General features: G+C 36.8%; 1 protein-coding gene across 2 annotated transcripts in view; it reads left to right on the top strand.

Moving 5' to 3' along the window:
* LOC106644453 (N-acetylglucosamine-6-phosphate deacetylase) overlaps positions 1–14,341 on the top strand; it is an 86,703-nt gene continuing 72,362 nt past the window's right edge. Inside the window, exons 1-7 of one of the 2 annotated variants that reach the window (XM_089596414.1) lie at positions 2–445; positions 535–809; positions 891–1,020; positions 1,212–1,300; positions 1,386–1,530; positions 1,599–1,775; positions 1,852–2,021. In XM_089596414.1, the coding sequence (XP_089452540.1) occupies positions 232–445; positions 535–809; positions 891–1,020; positions 1,212–1,300; positions 1,386–1,530; positions 1,599–1,775; positions 1,852–1,868 (1,047 nt within the window). In that variant the 5' untranslated portion in view covers positions 2–231 and the 3' untranslated portion in view covers positions 1,869–2,021. Of the gene's footprint in view, positions 446–534; positions 810–890; positions 1,021–1,211; positions 1,301–1,385; positions 1,531–1,598; positions 1,776–1,851; positions 2,022–14,341 lie in introns of those variants that run through there. The other variant, XM_089596413.1, reaches the window with a different exon arrangement.

Raw genomic sequence — 14,341 nt, 5'->3', positions numbered from 1 at the left:
GCACATTTTTCGAGAGTGCGAGACCAAAAATTGTTGCACGTACATGTTAACACAGGTACTTATTTTCATATGCATAGATTGCATAGGTTACCTACTGTGGTACGATAAAACTAATAAATGCGATAGTAAAATATACTTTAAGTATGTGGACATAGTAACCAGACCAGTAGTGAGCTGTATAGGTTTGCAGAGGTCGTTATTAGAAAGAAAGAGAGATAGACAGAGTGTAAAATGCCCGAGATATCAATAAAAAGTAAGCTGACACAGTTCTTCAACTGTCGAATCTTGAGACATGGAAGGATTTCTGTAGAGGATTTATGGGTAAGGGGTGGCAAGATCATTGATCCAGAAAAAATATTTTATGATGAGAGAGTCAAGCCTGATGAAAAAATCAACTGTAAAGGTGCCCTGATATCTCCTGGCTTCATTGATATTCAAATAAACGGTAGGCTAACTTAAGTCTGACATAATGCCTTAACGTTTTTGTGCTTCCTGAATAAAGAATCTGTTTTGTATACCTATTTGTTGAGCCAGGTGGTTTTGGAATTGATTTTTCATGCAATACTGAAAACGTTGAAAGAGGAGTAGACACTGTGGCCAAAGAACTTTTATCCTCAGGGGTGACAGCTTTTTGTCCAACATTAGTTACTTCACCTAAAGAATTTTACCATCAAATTCTTCCAAGAATAAAAAAACGGAATGGAGGTAGGCAAGGAGCAGCCATACTAGGGGTGCACGTCGAAGGACCGTTTATAAGTCCACTCAAAAAAGGAGCACATCCCGAAAACTGTATCCAAAAGTTTGAAAATGTGATTAATAAAGTCCCTTTCAATCACCATTCTTCTTGCTTCTAAACTATAAGTAACCCAGGTATTTTTTAATTCTTTCAGGGTTTTCAAACTCTGCTTGAAACATATGGCAGTCTTGAAAATATTTGCTACATCACGTTAGCTCCAGAAATTGATAATGCAATGGAAGTGATAAGAGAATCAAGAAAACAGGGTATAAAGATTTCTGTTGGTAAGTACAAACAGTAACAAAAGTATTATTCAACACAATTTAAGATCTTTATGACTAACTACTGACAATAATGAGGTGCATTAGTCTGATAATTATCTGAGGTATATTTGACATACATTGCTTTCAATGCATTATTATTCTTTAATCACATTGTAATTTTCTGTAAATTAACAATTACTTATAATTTGCAGGTCATTCTGTAGGAGATTTAAGCCAAGGAGAAGAAGCTGTTCAAAATGGTGCTACATTTATAACACATCTGTTCAATGCAATGCTACCAGTAAATTATTACTGAAATCACTTATAATATATATCTAATCAAAGGAAAACGTTATCATCTATACGTGATAAATACCATTTTTCAGTTTCATCACCGAGATCCTGGCCTTGTGGGATTGCTTGCTTCTGACAACTTACCACCAAAGCAAACAATATACTATGGTATAATAGCCGATGGTGTTCATACTCATCCAGCTGCTTTGAGAATTGCTCATCGTACGCACCCCAAGGGTACAAACTTTGTTTTGAAATTTGCAAGGTATGATCATGAATATTTATGAAAATTATTTTCTCTCTAGGTCTTGTTCTAGTAACAGATGCGATTTCCGCTCTTGGCCTTCAGGAAGGTGTACATCAATTAGGGCAACTTGCTATAGAGATTAGACAGGGTCGTGCATACATTGCAGGTTCAGAAACGTTGTGTGGTAGTATAGCTGATATGGCAGGATGTGTCAGATTCTTTCAAAAAGCATCAGGTAAATTTTTAAAGTAAACCTTAAGACAAAATCATTCAAGGAAGTTTGTAATTTTGGTGGTACAATGTTTAAAAAGAACCAACCAGTGGATAGTGGGTACTTTGGTATCCAAGTATGGAGCTACACGACGTTATATGGTAGCCAGTGTAATTACGAATTTTCCTGTACCATATACCTTCTATGAAACGATATTGTGTACAAAGGTGGTGCAATTATCGTTCGAATGAGTATACCTACATTCATTTAGTGAGGTTTCAATAAATACTTTAAAATTTAATAAATGGACGATTATTAACAATACACTACTTAGATAAGAAAAGTTTTAATCAAAGTTACAGCACAATGTGCTATCAGGCTGGACAGTACAAGAGTGATGAGCGCTTTTATCACATCTTTTGATGATTTCAAAACAACTTCCTACCGCCTATGCTGATTACATCTCCAACGTCATGCTCACATCTGTCACATACGCTCGCACATTTATTCCTAGTCCGTATTTAATACCCAAAATATAGTTGGATTCAAAAGGTTTAGAAAAACCATCGTGTAGTATCACTTTTTAAAATAGAGCAGTATTATTTACATATACCAGTGAATGTCCCTACAGCACGTTCATCACGTAGGTTTTTTTGACAGATGTTATTCAAACATCGAACATATATTCGAAATAGCATAAAAAATTGCCCTTGTTTAATATGCTTCCCGAAATGTTTACTTTTTAAAAATCTTTATTTTACATGTAACATTATGAGAGAATCACGTAAAATTGCATTTATTTCATCTGTAGGGATCTCCTAATTTTTTTTTTGTGAGAAACATTACTTTTAGATAAACGTATTAAATTTTCAAATATATCCACAAGTGGTTTAAAGACCCCCCACACCCCAGCCGAATAAAGCATAAAATATCAACAAAAAAAAGATTCAGTCGACGTATTTTAATTAGCTCCTGTCAGAAAAAAGTTTTACAAAATTACCTCCGTTTTATAAAAAAAGGTTATAACAAAATTTATGAGTGATGTCGACAACTTTGATATCTTCCGGAATAGGTCATATTTTTTAACTGGACCAGGCTTAAAAAATAGCTCCCAATAACCTCCAATGGCCCCCACCATTATTTATTGATCAAAAGTTCATAGATTTGTAAGAAATGCAAAAAATTGATTTTTCTATGGTATGTATATAGGGTGTAATCCGCAATCGCCGATCGCCGCCAGCAGTTACATGTGTGAGACGTGACGTGACACGTGACAACGTTGCGTGGTTGGGGGCGCTACTGTCAATTTACTGGTGATGTGATCCGCAATTCCGCCAGCAGTAAAGCAGACAACGTCGGTCTACTTACTCTTTTTCGTGACATTTTTGCTGTGATCCCGCGCAATCCCGCTAGCAGTAAAGCTGTTATTTCCATTTTTCTTTTTGGCACTTGAAACTATTTTTTTTGGTCTGCGTGTTTATTTACGTCTAGCACAATATACTTTGTTTACAATCGGAAAATATCACGAAAAAGAGTAAGTAGACTGACGTCGTCTGCTTTACTGATGGCGGGATTGCGGATCACATCACCAGTAAATCGACAGTAGCGCCCCCAACCACGCAACGTTGTCGCGTCTTACATATGTAACTGCTGGCGGCGATTGCGGATTACATCCATAGAAATCGAGAGGTCATCTATTCGCTATGCGCCTATGTCAGGTGGCGCCGTCGAGTGAGAGAAATTGTCCCTCGCTAAGATCGCCAAAATACACGGAGCCTTATAGGGAAATTTTTTAATAAATTAAAAAAAAGGTTACTAAGAGTGGATTGACCAAAAGAATCCGTGATTTGATCGTGTATAATGTAAGTGTACAGTAACAAATTTTTTTTGGTGTTGTCCTGTGTACTACAAGATCGGAAAAAATAAAAACATAGATTGCGACTATGATAACATAGCAAATAATATATATAAGTGCATTGTACATGCTTACACTAATATATATATAACGAGTGACCAGTTTGGAGCGAAACAACTTTGAAAGGTAATATCTCTGGACAGGGTTATTGGATTGAGCCTAAATTAGGTTTCTATGGCTAATTATGCCTTAAAAATCGATTGGTACCATTAAAATTCAATTTAATGTGTAAACGGAAAAAATAAATTTTTTATTTTTTGAATTACGAGATAGAGTGAGGTTATCCGTAGTTTTAATGAAAGCCCTGAACATGACTATCGATATTCAACAGTTTTTATTATGAGTAGTTTTTTAGAAATAAAGTAATGAGCATTTAAATACCTTTGTAATATCTCAGCGTTTGGTTAAGTTTACGGTATACACTACCATGTAGATGTCTGACTCGTTCGTTATCGCTATCACTGAAAAAATTCTATTGCCGTATTCAGCGCCATGAGTGGTGCGATAAACGTACTGAGCACATTCGGCGCACGTACACTAAAGAATATTTAACAAGTCATTTTAAAAATGAAGAGAGCTACACCTTAAACAATTCAGGCAATAAATTAGTTAAAGCTATGTAAAAAATTTACATACAGATATAAAATTTTCTCTTGCATGCTTTGCATGCGTTTAATCACTCTTTCCGCTCATTGAGACAAAAAATATCGTACGATACACGTGCGTCAAGGTAATCTTGACTCGGCTGATTATGATTCTCGCTTCGCTCAGGAGGATTACGACGAGGGCGAGTGTTCCGAGCTATCCCTGGCTTTTGCGTCAAAGAACAAAAAGATACCGGTCTTTGACAGGTAATGGAGGAACAGGGTTAAGAATGTAGTTCTCTATCACAAGGTGGTAGAGTAGTAATTTGTATATTTATAACGCACATAATACATCGTATAGATGTGTATATATGCAGCATGTACGATATTTAAAAGGGTGCTCTGATCGATTATACTCTGCAAATTTACCTTAAGCACTTCAAAAATCGATGTTTTATTACTCTACTAAAAATCAGTATAAATTATAGCAGAAAATTTTCTATTGTGCAAGAAATCAAAATGTCTATGATTATATGAAAGAGAAATTGTATAATATTTTGTTTTATACGAGTTTATGTTTCAACTGCGATCAGAAGCTATGTTCACTCGTATTTTAAAAGATTTTCTTTTTTTCTAATAACTTTTCCAAGAGAAAAGTTAATTAGAATGTACGCGATTTTGGTTGAGTGTGACAATAATTCTAGAGAGGCTGCTAGACAATTTCAGCGGAGATTTCCTTTCGATCTGCCTTTTCCTGGACACCTGGCGTTTTACAGGTTATTTCGATCAGTCATCATAGATCAGTTATCTACGTTTGATCATGCTTTGTCTTTGATGGCACGAGTTTTTTCTTACATCGAATTGAATTTATTTCAACGTTACTAGATTGGGTGTAAGATTTCAACAACATGGAGATGTCGTGGCACCCGCGCCAAGACGAGCGCGTCCAGTCAGGGATGCCTTAGTACCGATAGTCCAACCAACCAATCCAAAGCGCACGTAGAGCTGCAATTGAATTAGGTAAATATTAATATGCTATTAAGTCTGATAAAACATGACAAATAAGGCATCTTTTGAAGGAGGCTCATCACTTAATTAAAAGTCGAGAGAAAATTCTCAAGCTTACATATGTCAAAAGTTAACCCATTAACGCCCAAGCGTCTCGATTTTTTGTCAACTTTTCGACGCGATTATTTTTTATGTTATTGTCTTTGAAAAAATTCTGTTCTAACATATTTCGGCGTAAAATTTTATGCACTTTCCGAATCCGTTGTCAAAATTATGATTTAACATTTAGAAAGAAATATATGGCCGGTTTAAATTCAAAAAACGAGAAAATTAAAACAAAAATTTTTTCTTGATTTTTTTTTCTCATAATGCTACCGCGAATAATGTATGCTCTGATTGTGGACAAAGGTGGACAAATTGCTTTAGGTTTAGGAGGATATTTTTGTTATCTAACAATTTTTTTGTAGTAAACAAAGTAACTGTTCGATAATTATTTAATACTGAAGGAAATAAGAGTAGCTGAAGAGTATCTGAAAATTTTGAGACCGATACATTAATTATTGTTTAAGTAACAGCAAGTAAAACATTGTGATTAGTCCGTTGACCTATATATGAGGCGTTTCACGTCAACTCTCCAAGCGCATTGCGCGCGTGCAAAATGAGCATACTTTTTAGCTCGCTACTATGCTATTAAAATAATTTTTTTACAAATGCTTAAAACACGGTTTCGATGTATTTTTTTCTCACCTTTCAGATGCATTAATCAGTTTTTCAATAAAATGTCAAAATAATCTCAAAAATTATAAAAAAAGAATAAAAGCGGAATATCTGAAAAACTCCATTTTTAATTTTTTTTCAAGTAGTTTAGATCGAAAGAAATGGTCTTTTTACGTCGGTAAAGCAATGTTAAAGGATACGTTTTTTTTTATTTTGGAGCAATTAAAAAAACAAAATAAAGCATCGCGCGTTCCCCTTAGCTCGGTTTGGACACTTGATTACTTGATATCGAATCTCTAAATTGTATACTGTTAAGGAAAAGGTATGAGTGGATGTGTGCCGTATGATTTTGCTGCTCTCCATTACTTGTATTCATACTACTACACAGATGACAGCACCTGTCTGCATGCGTAAGGCAAGCGCTGCCCATCATTGTCTAAGCATACAGCGTGTAAAGAGGAGATAGAGGTGTGCGCGCGACTCTCTGCTGTCGAGGGTCAGATATTGCTCGGATGCTCTGCCGGTCGGTCATGTGTGCATGTGCACGACTGCACCTCGTTGAACTTGCGTTATGTAGCTGTGTGCCTTTGTGATTGAAATTGAATAAATTTTAATTGTGCTGTGTACTAACAGAATCTAAATTCACTACCACTATCCTTCATACCATCCCCTGAAGTTTCGGCGGCTGACCTGATACATCTCTCTGCGGTCCTACCGCTACAAATGGCGATCCTGCCAGGATAGTGGTATCTAGGGAAAAAGAAAAAGCCCGCGCGCTCTGTACTAAGAGCCGTGCAGTCATCACGCAGCGAAAAGACGTTAAGTCACACAAAAAGCAAGCACGCCCTGCAACAAGAGGCGTACACTCAAGAAAAAATTAACAAGCAACGTTACGCCACGAATTAAAAAAGTAAGCACGCCCTATACCAAGAGGCGTATCGTCAAGCATCAAGCATCCATCGTTAACACCGTAGCGCATCAACAACGGCCATTTTAAGTCTTGCAACTCTTGTGTTAAGTGCATCGGTCTGTGTTAGTGCGCGTGTTGGAAAAGGCAGCGTTTCTACGAAATCCAGCAGTGCTAACCAAAACAAAAGACGGCATCATGCCTGACGAAGAAAAAGCAGAGGTTCTCAAACTACTTGATCAGTTGTACCCTGATCAGGCAACGGCTATAGAAGCATTATACCGTGCAATCGACTACGTAAAAACACTTAAAGTTGAGCATCGAATTTTGCCAATTCTGAAAAGTCGATCGGATCGTCTCGAACAATGTTGGAGTCAATGCGAAGAACTACATCGGAGCATCTGCTCATATGCCACTCAAGCCGGCATAAATCAAGGAAGCTACTTCACGGAAAAACAATTTCAAAATGCCGAGGTAGAGTACATCAGTGCCAAGGACCAAGTAGCCATCTGGACTCATGCAGCCAACCCACCAACTCGACAAGTGACGGATCGGCTGGGCGGCGCGGAAATCAACGTCAATCTACCCAGGTTAAGCATACCTTCTTTGTCCGGTCAACTCACAGAATGGGTGCCGTTTCGTGACTCGTTCACAGCGCTTGTGAGATCAAACGCGTCATTAAGTGATATCGAAAAATTGCATTATGTGAAAGCCTGCGTCAAAGGCGAAGCGAGCGAAATAATTTGTAACGTACAACTTGCTCACGGGAATTTTAATACAGCATGGACTTTACTCGAAGCTCGGTATGAAAATAAGCGAATTGCCACTAGTGCACACTTTTCGGAAATTTTAAAAGTAGAGCCCATTAAAAAGGAATCGGCTTCCAGTTTGTTGAATTTACGAAATACTGTTCAACGTAACCTCGCGGCTTTACAGAATCTCGGGTGTCCTACTCAACATTATGGCGCAATTATTATTCATATCCTTACGGAAAAACTTGATCCGCAAACTCAGCGTGACTGGGAGGTTAGTATTGCTTCTACTACTACTTTACCTCAATATGACACCTTTGATAAATTTTTACTAGAACGAATTCGGGTTTTAGAATCTCTCGGTCAAGCTGAGTTTCAAAAACGAAATGTTCATTTAAATCAAAAACAAGTAAGCAATCAGTCACAGAACCGTTACGATAAATCTAAACATATGGAAGTAACATCGTATATTGTAACTCAACCTGGGTCGTGTCCAGTATGTGACAGCGATCATAAAATCTATAGTTGTTCAAAGTTTGCAGGCATGTCTGTGACTGACCGCTTTGATCAAGTGCGTTCGTTGAATTTGTGTTTAAACTGTTTAGGTAAAGGGCATAAATCCATAGACTGTCAGAGCTCAGGAAGCTGCAGGCAATGCAAAAAGAAGCATCATACTATGCTTCATAGAGAAACACCTTATCAAAATAATTCAAATAATCAGAATTCACCTGCTCATGGTCAAACGCATCTGATTGCTGACAATCCCATCCAAACTCATATTTCAATTCAAAGGCCACTTCAATCCCAAAAAGTACTGTTAGCCACCGCCAGGGTTTGGGTGTCGTCTCACAATGGTCGAAAAATTCAAGTTCGCGCGTTGCTTGATCAAGGGTCAACTTGGTCATTCTTATCTCATAAAGTGGCGGTTGCATTGGGATCTCCTTTGATCAATATAGCTGCATCAATGACAGGATTGGGTGGCACCCCAGCTGGTAGTACATCTCATGCTATCAACATTAAATTGTTCAATCAGACTCACCAGCTTGTGTGTCAAACTCAAGCCTTAGTCCTACCCACAATCACCTCGTATTCTGCTCATGCACCTGGTCCATTGACCAAGTGGAATCACCTTAAAGGTTTAAATTTTGCTGATGATCTTTCAGCCACTGATGAAATTCAATTACTCATCGGGGCTGATCTATACGGTTCTATTTTACTTAATCAAATACGCAAAGGAAGGATCAACGAACCGGTTGCTCAACAAACAGTGTTTGGATGGGTTGTGTTTGGTCCCTGCTCTAATGTGTATCCCACTATAGAGTTATCTGTCCCAGTGCATCGTTCAATAGCAGTAAATGATCTTGATCAGTTACTTCAGAGATTTTGGGAAGTTGAAAGTCTTCCTCAACAACCCATCATTTCTCCCGCAGATGAAGAGTGTGAAATGCACTTTCTCAAAACTCATTCGCGAACCAATGAAGGACGATATGTAGTTCGCATGCCATTCAAGTTTAATATGGCTCCACAGGTAGGACAATCGCGATCAATCGCAGAACGTTTACTCAAGAAAGTCGAAACGCGTCTAAGTTCTAATCCGGTACATCAGTTGCTTTATGCTGAGTTCATGAATGATTATGAGTCTCTCGGCCATATGACTCGCGTTGACAGTGGTCAGTCGAATAAATCTTCGATAATTTATACACCCCATCATTCCATTATTCGTTATATTCACATGCGGTGCCTACATGGTGGTATGAAACTTACCCTCAGTACTCTCCGGCAAACTATTTGGTTAATTAACCCTAGGCCGCAAATTAAGTCTGTTATATTTAAGTGTCTTCCTTGTGCACAAATACGCGCCAAATTGTCATCTCAGTTAATGGCCGATCTACCAAAGTCCAGGGTAACTCCATCTTCCCGCGCATTTTCATCTTGTGGCATTGACTATGCTGGACCCCTTCAAGTACGAATGGCGGGCGGTCGTGGTATTCGATCCCAGCAATGTTATATCTGTGTCTTTGTGTGTCTCGCAGTTAAAGCAATTCACTTAGAATTGGTCTCAGATTATTCTTCTCCAGCCTTCATTGCATCATTCAGACGTTTTATATCTAGACGCGGGACTCCCTCTCACTTGTACAGTGACCGAGGAACCACATTTCAAGGAGCTGATCGTTTGCTCCATGAAGAGTATATCAAGACTGTTTCAAGTCTACCATTCCAGTCATTTGTGACTGAGGAACACATTCAATGGCATTTTATCCCCCCCGCAGCACCTCATTTTGGGGGAATTTGGGAAGCGGGAGTCAAGAGTGTTAAGACACATTTAAAGCGTGTGTTGTTGGATCAAACTCCTACCTATGAGGAGCTCACTACGCTTTTATGTCAGATCGAAGCAGTTTTGAACTCTCGACCCCTCGGACCTTTAAACGATTTGGTTGACGACCTGAACCCACTGACCCCTGGGCACTTTCTTACTGGTGGGCCACTTAATTTAGTGCAACAATGTTCTCTCCTTGACAGCAATTCGAATCGTTTGACTCGGTGGGCTAGGATGCAACAAAATTTAGAACTGTTTTTGACAAAATGGTCCCATGATTATCTTCAGTCTCTGCAACACCGCACTAAATGGCGGCTACCTGAAATGGAACTGAAGATAGGTCACATGGTTCTTTTAAAACAACCTAACTGTCCTCCTGCAAAGTGGAATATTGCACGTGTAATAGAATGCTTCCCGGGCTCTGATGGTCATGTTCGCACAGTGAAAGTTAAAACTGCGAAATCTGAATATTTGCGACCAATTACGGAGCTGGTACTTTTACCGATTGACCTTGAGGAGAAGGATTGTAATTAAGATTTATGACTCCATGTGATTTAAATTTATACTTTTCATGTTTGTTGTTTCTGTAAAAAAAAAAAAAAAGTAAAAATGAATGGTTACTGCCATTCATTACTATGAACCGCTCCATTGATTGTATTGCTTAAATGATTTAAATTGGCTAATCGAACCGTTTATTGATAATTAATGTTTAATACGTCACTTTAATCTGTCTATATACGTGTATGTAAACTGTTCCTTTATTATAACTGATTATAAATTATACCCTACACGATAAGTTCATAGATATCTTTTGTTAAACTCAACACATCAATGTATCTAATTGTTGAAAATTGTATTTCAAGGCGGGCGATTTGTTAAGGAAAAGGTATGAGTGGATGTGTGCCGTATGATTTTGCTGCTCTCCATTACTTGTATTCATACTACTACACAGATGACAGCACCTGTCTGCATGCGTAAGGCAAGCGCTGCCCATCATTGTCTAAGCATACAGCGTGTAAAGAGGAGATAGAGGTGTGCGCGCGACTCTCTGCTGTCGAGGGTCAGATATTGCTCGGATGCTCTGCCGGTCGGTCGTGTGTGCATGTGCACGACTGCACCTCGTTGAACTTGCATTATGTAGCTGTGTGCCTTGGTGATTGAAATTGAATAAATTGTAATTGTGCTGTGTACTAACAGAATCTAAATTCACTACCACTATCCTTCATACCATCCCCTGAAGTTTCGGCGGCTGACCTGATACATCTCTCTGCGGTCCTACCGCAACATATACCATAAAATGTATTTTGAGAAATGACAAATATACAGTTTCGTTATTTTCATTTATTAAACTTACCATGCACACATCCATTTTTGTGGATGACCAAAAAAAATATAGTATCATAAATATTTTTTATTCTTATTGAGAGAATTTTAGTTTTTGATGCTTTGAAAACAGGTAATTGTAAAAAAAATGCCTATAGTGATACTGATAATCATAATGACTATTCTAATTAAATAAATAAAACTAAATTTGTTAATGACCATTGAAAGAACAATCGTTATTTTTACAGTTACAAAATTAAAATATTACAATAGTAAAAATACGGATCATCCTAGCTATATAAATCAATTTTTATATACATGTTCTTACTTTGTATTCTTTATTGACTTTTTAGATCTTTTGCACTTTTTCTAACTTGTTAAATTCTTCGTCGTTGCTTTTCTGAGCTTTGTAATAAATTTTTTTGGGAAAATTTTATAGTCGGAACACAGAGAGGTGTTTCTTAATATAAAAATGACGTATCCATCGGAATAATAGCATGATATTGTAGAGTACCTGGAATGGCTTTGGCTTTATCGATTCTAATTTTTAAATCCAAAACTGTCTTTTCATAAGACTCCTTACTGCTATAAAATATTTTCGTTTCTTTACAATAATTATGTGCCCAATTATACAGATCTTCTGCCTTTACGAATCGTGGAGCCCAGGCGAATGCGAGATAATTTATTTTGTTTTTTTAATTGCTCTAAAAGAAAAAAAAACGCATTCTCCAAAATTGCTTTACCGACGTAAAAAGACCAGTTCTTTTTATCTAAACTACTTAAAAAAAAAATTAAAAATGGAGTTTTTCAGATATTGCGCTTTTTTTTCTTCTTTTATAATTTTGGAGGTCATGTTGATTATTTTATTGAAAAATTTTACATTTTATTGAAAAACTGATTAATGCATCTGAAAAGTGAGAAAAAAAATACATCAAAAACATGTATTAAGTATTTGTAAAAAAAAGTATTTGAATAGCATAGTAGCGACCTAAAAAGTATGCTCATTTTGCACGTGTGCAATGCGCTTGAAGAGTTGACGTGAACCACGTCTTATACGGCTGATGAGCCTCCTTAAAGAATGCTTAATCTATCTGAACGCTGAAGGCATCATTATCAGGTCTCACAAAAAATTCTATTTATACTTGAATAAACTTCATTAGTACTGTCGGTAAATACAAATTTTTCCAGGTTGCGCAAGAGAGTCGCTTAGACTCGTTTTAAGGAAAGATCTTGATAGGCGCGCTTATCACGTACAGAATCACCAAGGACTGAATGACTTTGATTTGCTAAGGCGCCTAAGATTTAGTCGATGGATGCTTCTAAGAATTTTAGCTGATGAAAATTTTCCAGCGAGAATTTTATTCACAGACGAAGCTACATTTACAAATAAGGGAACGATCAACAGACAGAATGTGCGCTATTGGTCTGACGAAAATCCTTGCTGGATGCTCGAGAAACCTTTGAACCAATTCAAAGTGAACGTGTGGGCAGGTGTACTTGGTGACAGAGTTATTGGCCCACACTTCTTCGACGGTAATTTGAATGGGCAAGTGTATAATAATTTTTTAAGAAATGAGTTCCGAGAGCTTTTGTCCCAAGCTGATCGTCGCAACACCTGGTTCATGCAGGATGGAGCTCGCCCACACACAACTCTTGCTAACATGACAGTTTTAAGGTAATTAGTTTTGCCAAGCACGTTAGTATTATCATTATCATTTTTTACTAATCGTCGGCTTAGCGCAAGAAAGAGCCTTTTCGAGACATCAGGCAAGAGAGAGCCTTTTCGAACTATTAGGCAAGAAAAAGCCTTTTCAGATTTTGCGGCAAGCGAGAGCCTTTTCGAACTATTAGGCAAGAAAGAGCCTTTTCAAGATATCAGGCAAGAGAGAGCCTTTTTGAACTATAAGGCAAGAAAAAGCCTTTTTAAACAAAATTTTTTTTTCTCTGATTTTAAGTTGGTAATACGCACTGGATAATCTAAATGAAAGAATAAAAAGTGCAATTAGAAAACAGATCTGCTTCGGTACTATCTGCTAGAATTTTTTTTATTGAGAATAAATATTTTTCTCTTTTTCGGGATTTCCATATATTTTATTTTAAAAACATAATTTTATTAGACTTTTATTAGAGATATGTGCACGCAGTATGCTCTAAACCTATTAATTTTATTATATTTATTTTTCCATTTAGATAATCCAGTACGTATTACCAACTTAAAATCAGAGAAAAAAAATTTTGTTTGAGAAGGCTCTTTCTTGCCTTATAGTTCGAAAAGGCTCTCTCTTGCCTGATGTCTCGAAAAGGCTCTTTCTTGCCTAATAGTTCGAAAAGGCTCTCGCTTGCCGCAAAATCTGAAAAGGCTCTTTCTTACCAAATAGTTCGAAAAGGCTCTCTCTTGCCTGATGTCTTGAAAAGGCTCTTTTTTTCGCTAAGCCGGCATAATTACTAGACATACCAAACGCGCTTCGCGCGTTCTTTTTCCTTAAGTTAGTTGTCGGAAAAATTGATGATTTTCTTACAATTCTTTTAAAACTTAGAATCCGTGTTTTGAGAAGCGCTATCTTTGTGTCGTTGAAATTTTAGAAGGCCCAACCATACTATATTTTAGATATTTGTGTATAAAATTTTACTTTTTAACACGATAATCTCACAATTTGTATTACTCTGAGCCACCGTGCATCTAAAAATGATTAAAAAACTGCTTAAGACTACCTCAGAAAGTAAGGAAACTCATACATTTTTTTGAGAATTTTTACTACAGTTTTTGAGTGATAGTCGTCAAAAAGTTTTCTTCTTTTTTTGTAACATTTAAAATTTAAAGAAAAAGCCTTTGATTATTCATAAAATTTTTTTTTTTAGATACATTAAATAAATATTTTATTAAAACATGACTATAACAATGAGGAAATAACTCATTTTAAGCCCATTTAAAAAATTGGTGTACTTAATAAACAATAATTTTAATTTTTTGCCGGATATCTGAAGCTAAAAAAAACACGCATTATTTGACTTATTCATAATATCATATATGATTAAAATTAAAAATTTTTGACGTAAAATTTAACAT

Source organism: Copidosoma floridanum, unplaced genomic scaffold (assembly GCF_036245765.1).
Source record: "Copidosoma floridanum isolate Cflo_tuat_1 unplaced genomic scaffold, Cflo_Japanese_pri ptg000030l, whole genome shotgun sequence".
Lineage (NCBI taxonomy): Eukaryota > Metazoa > Arthropoda > Insecta > Hymenoptera > Encyrtidae > Copidosoma > Copidosoma floridanum.
The sequence above is the reverse complement of the archived record's forward strand: the minus strand, read 5'-3'. Positions and strand labels throughout refer to the sequence as shown.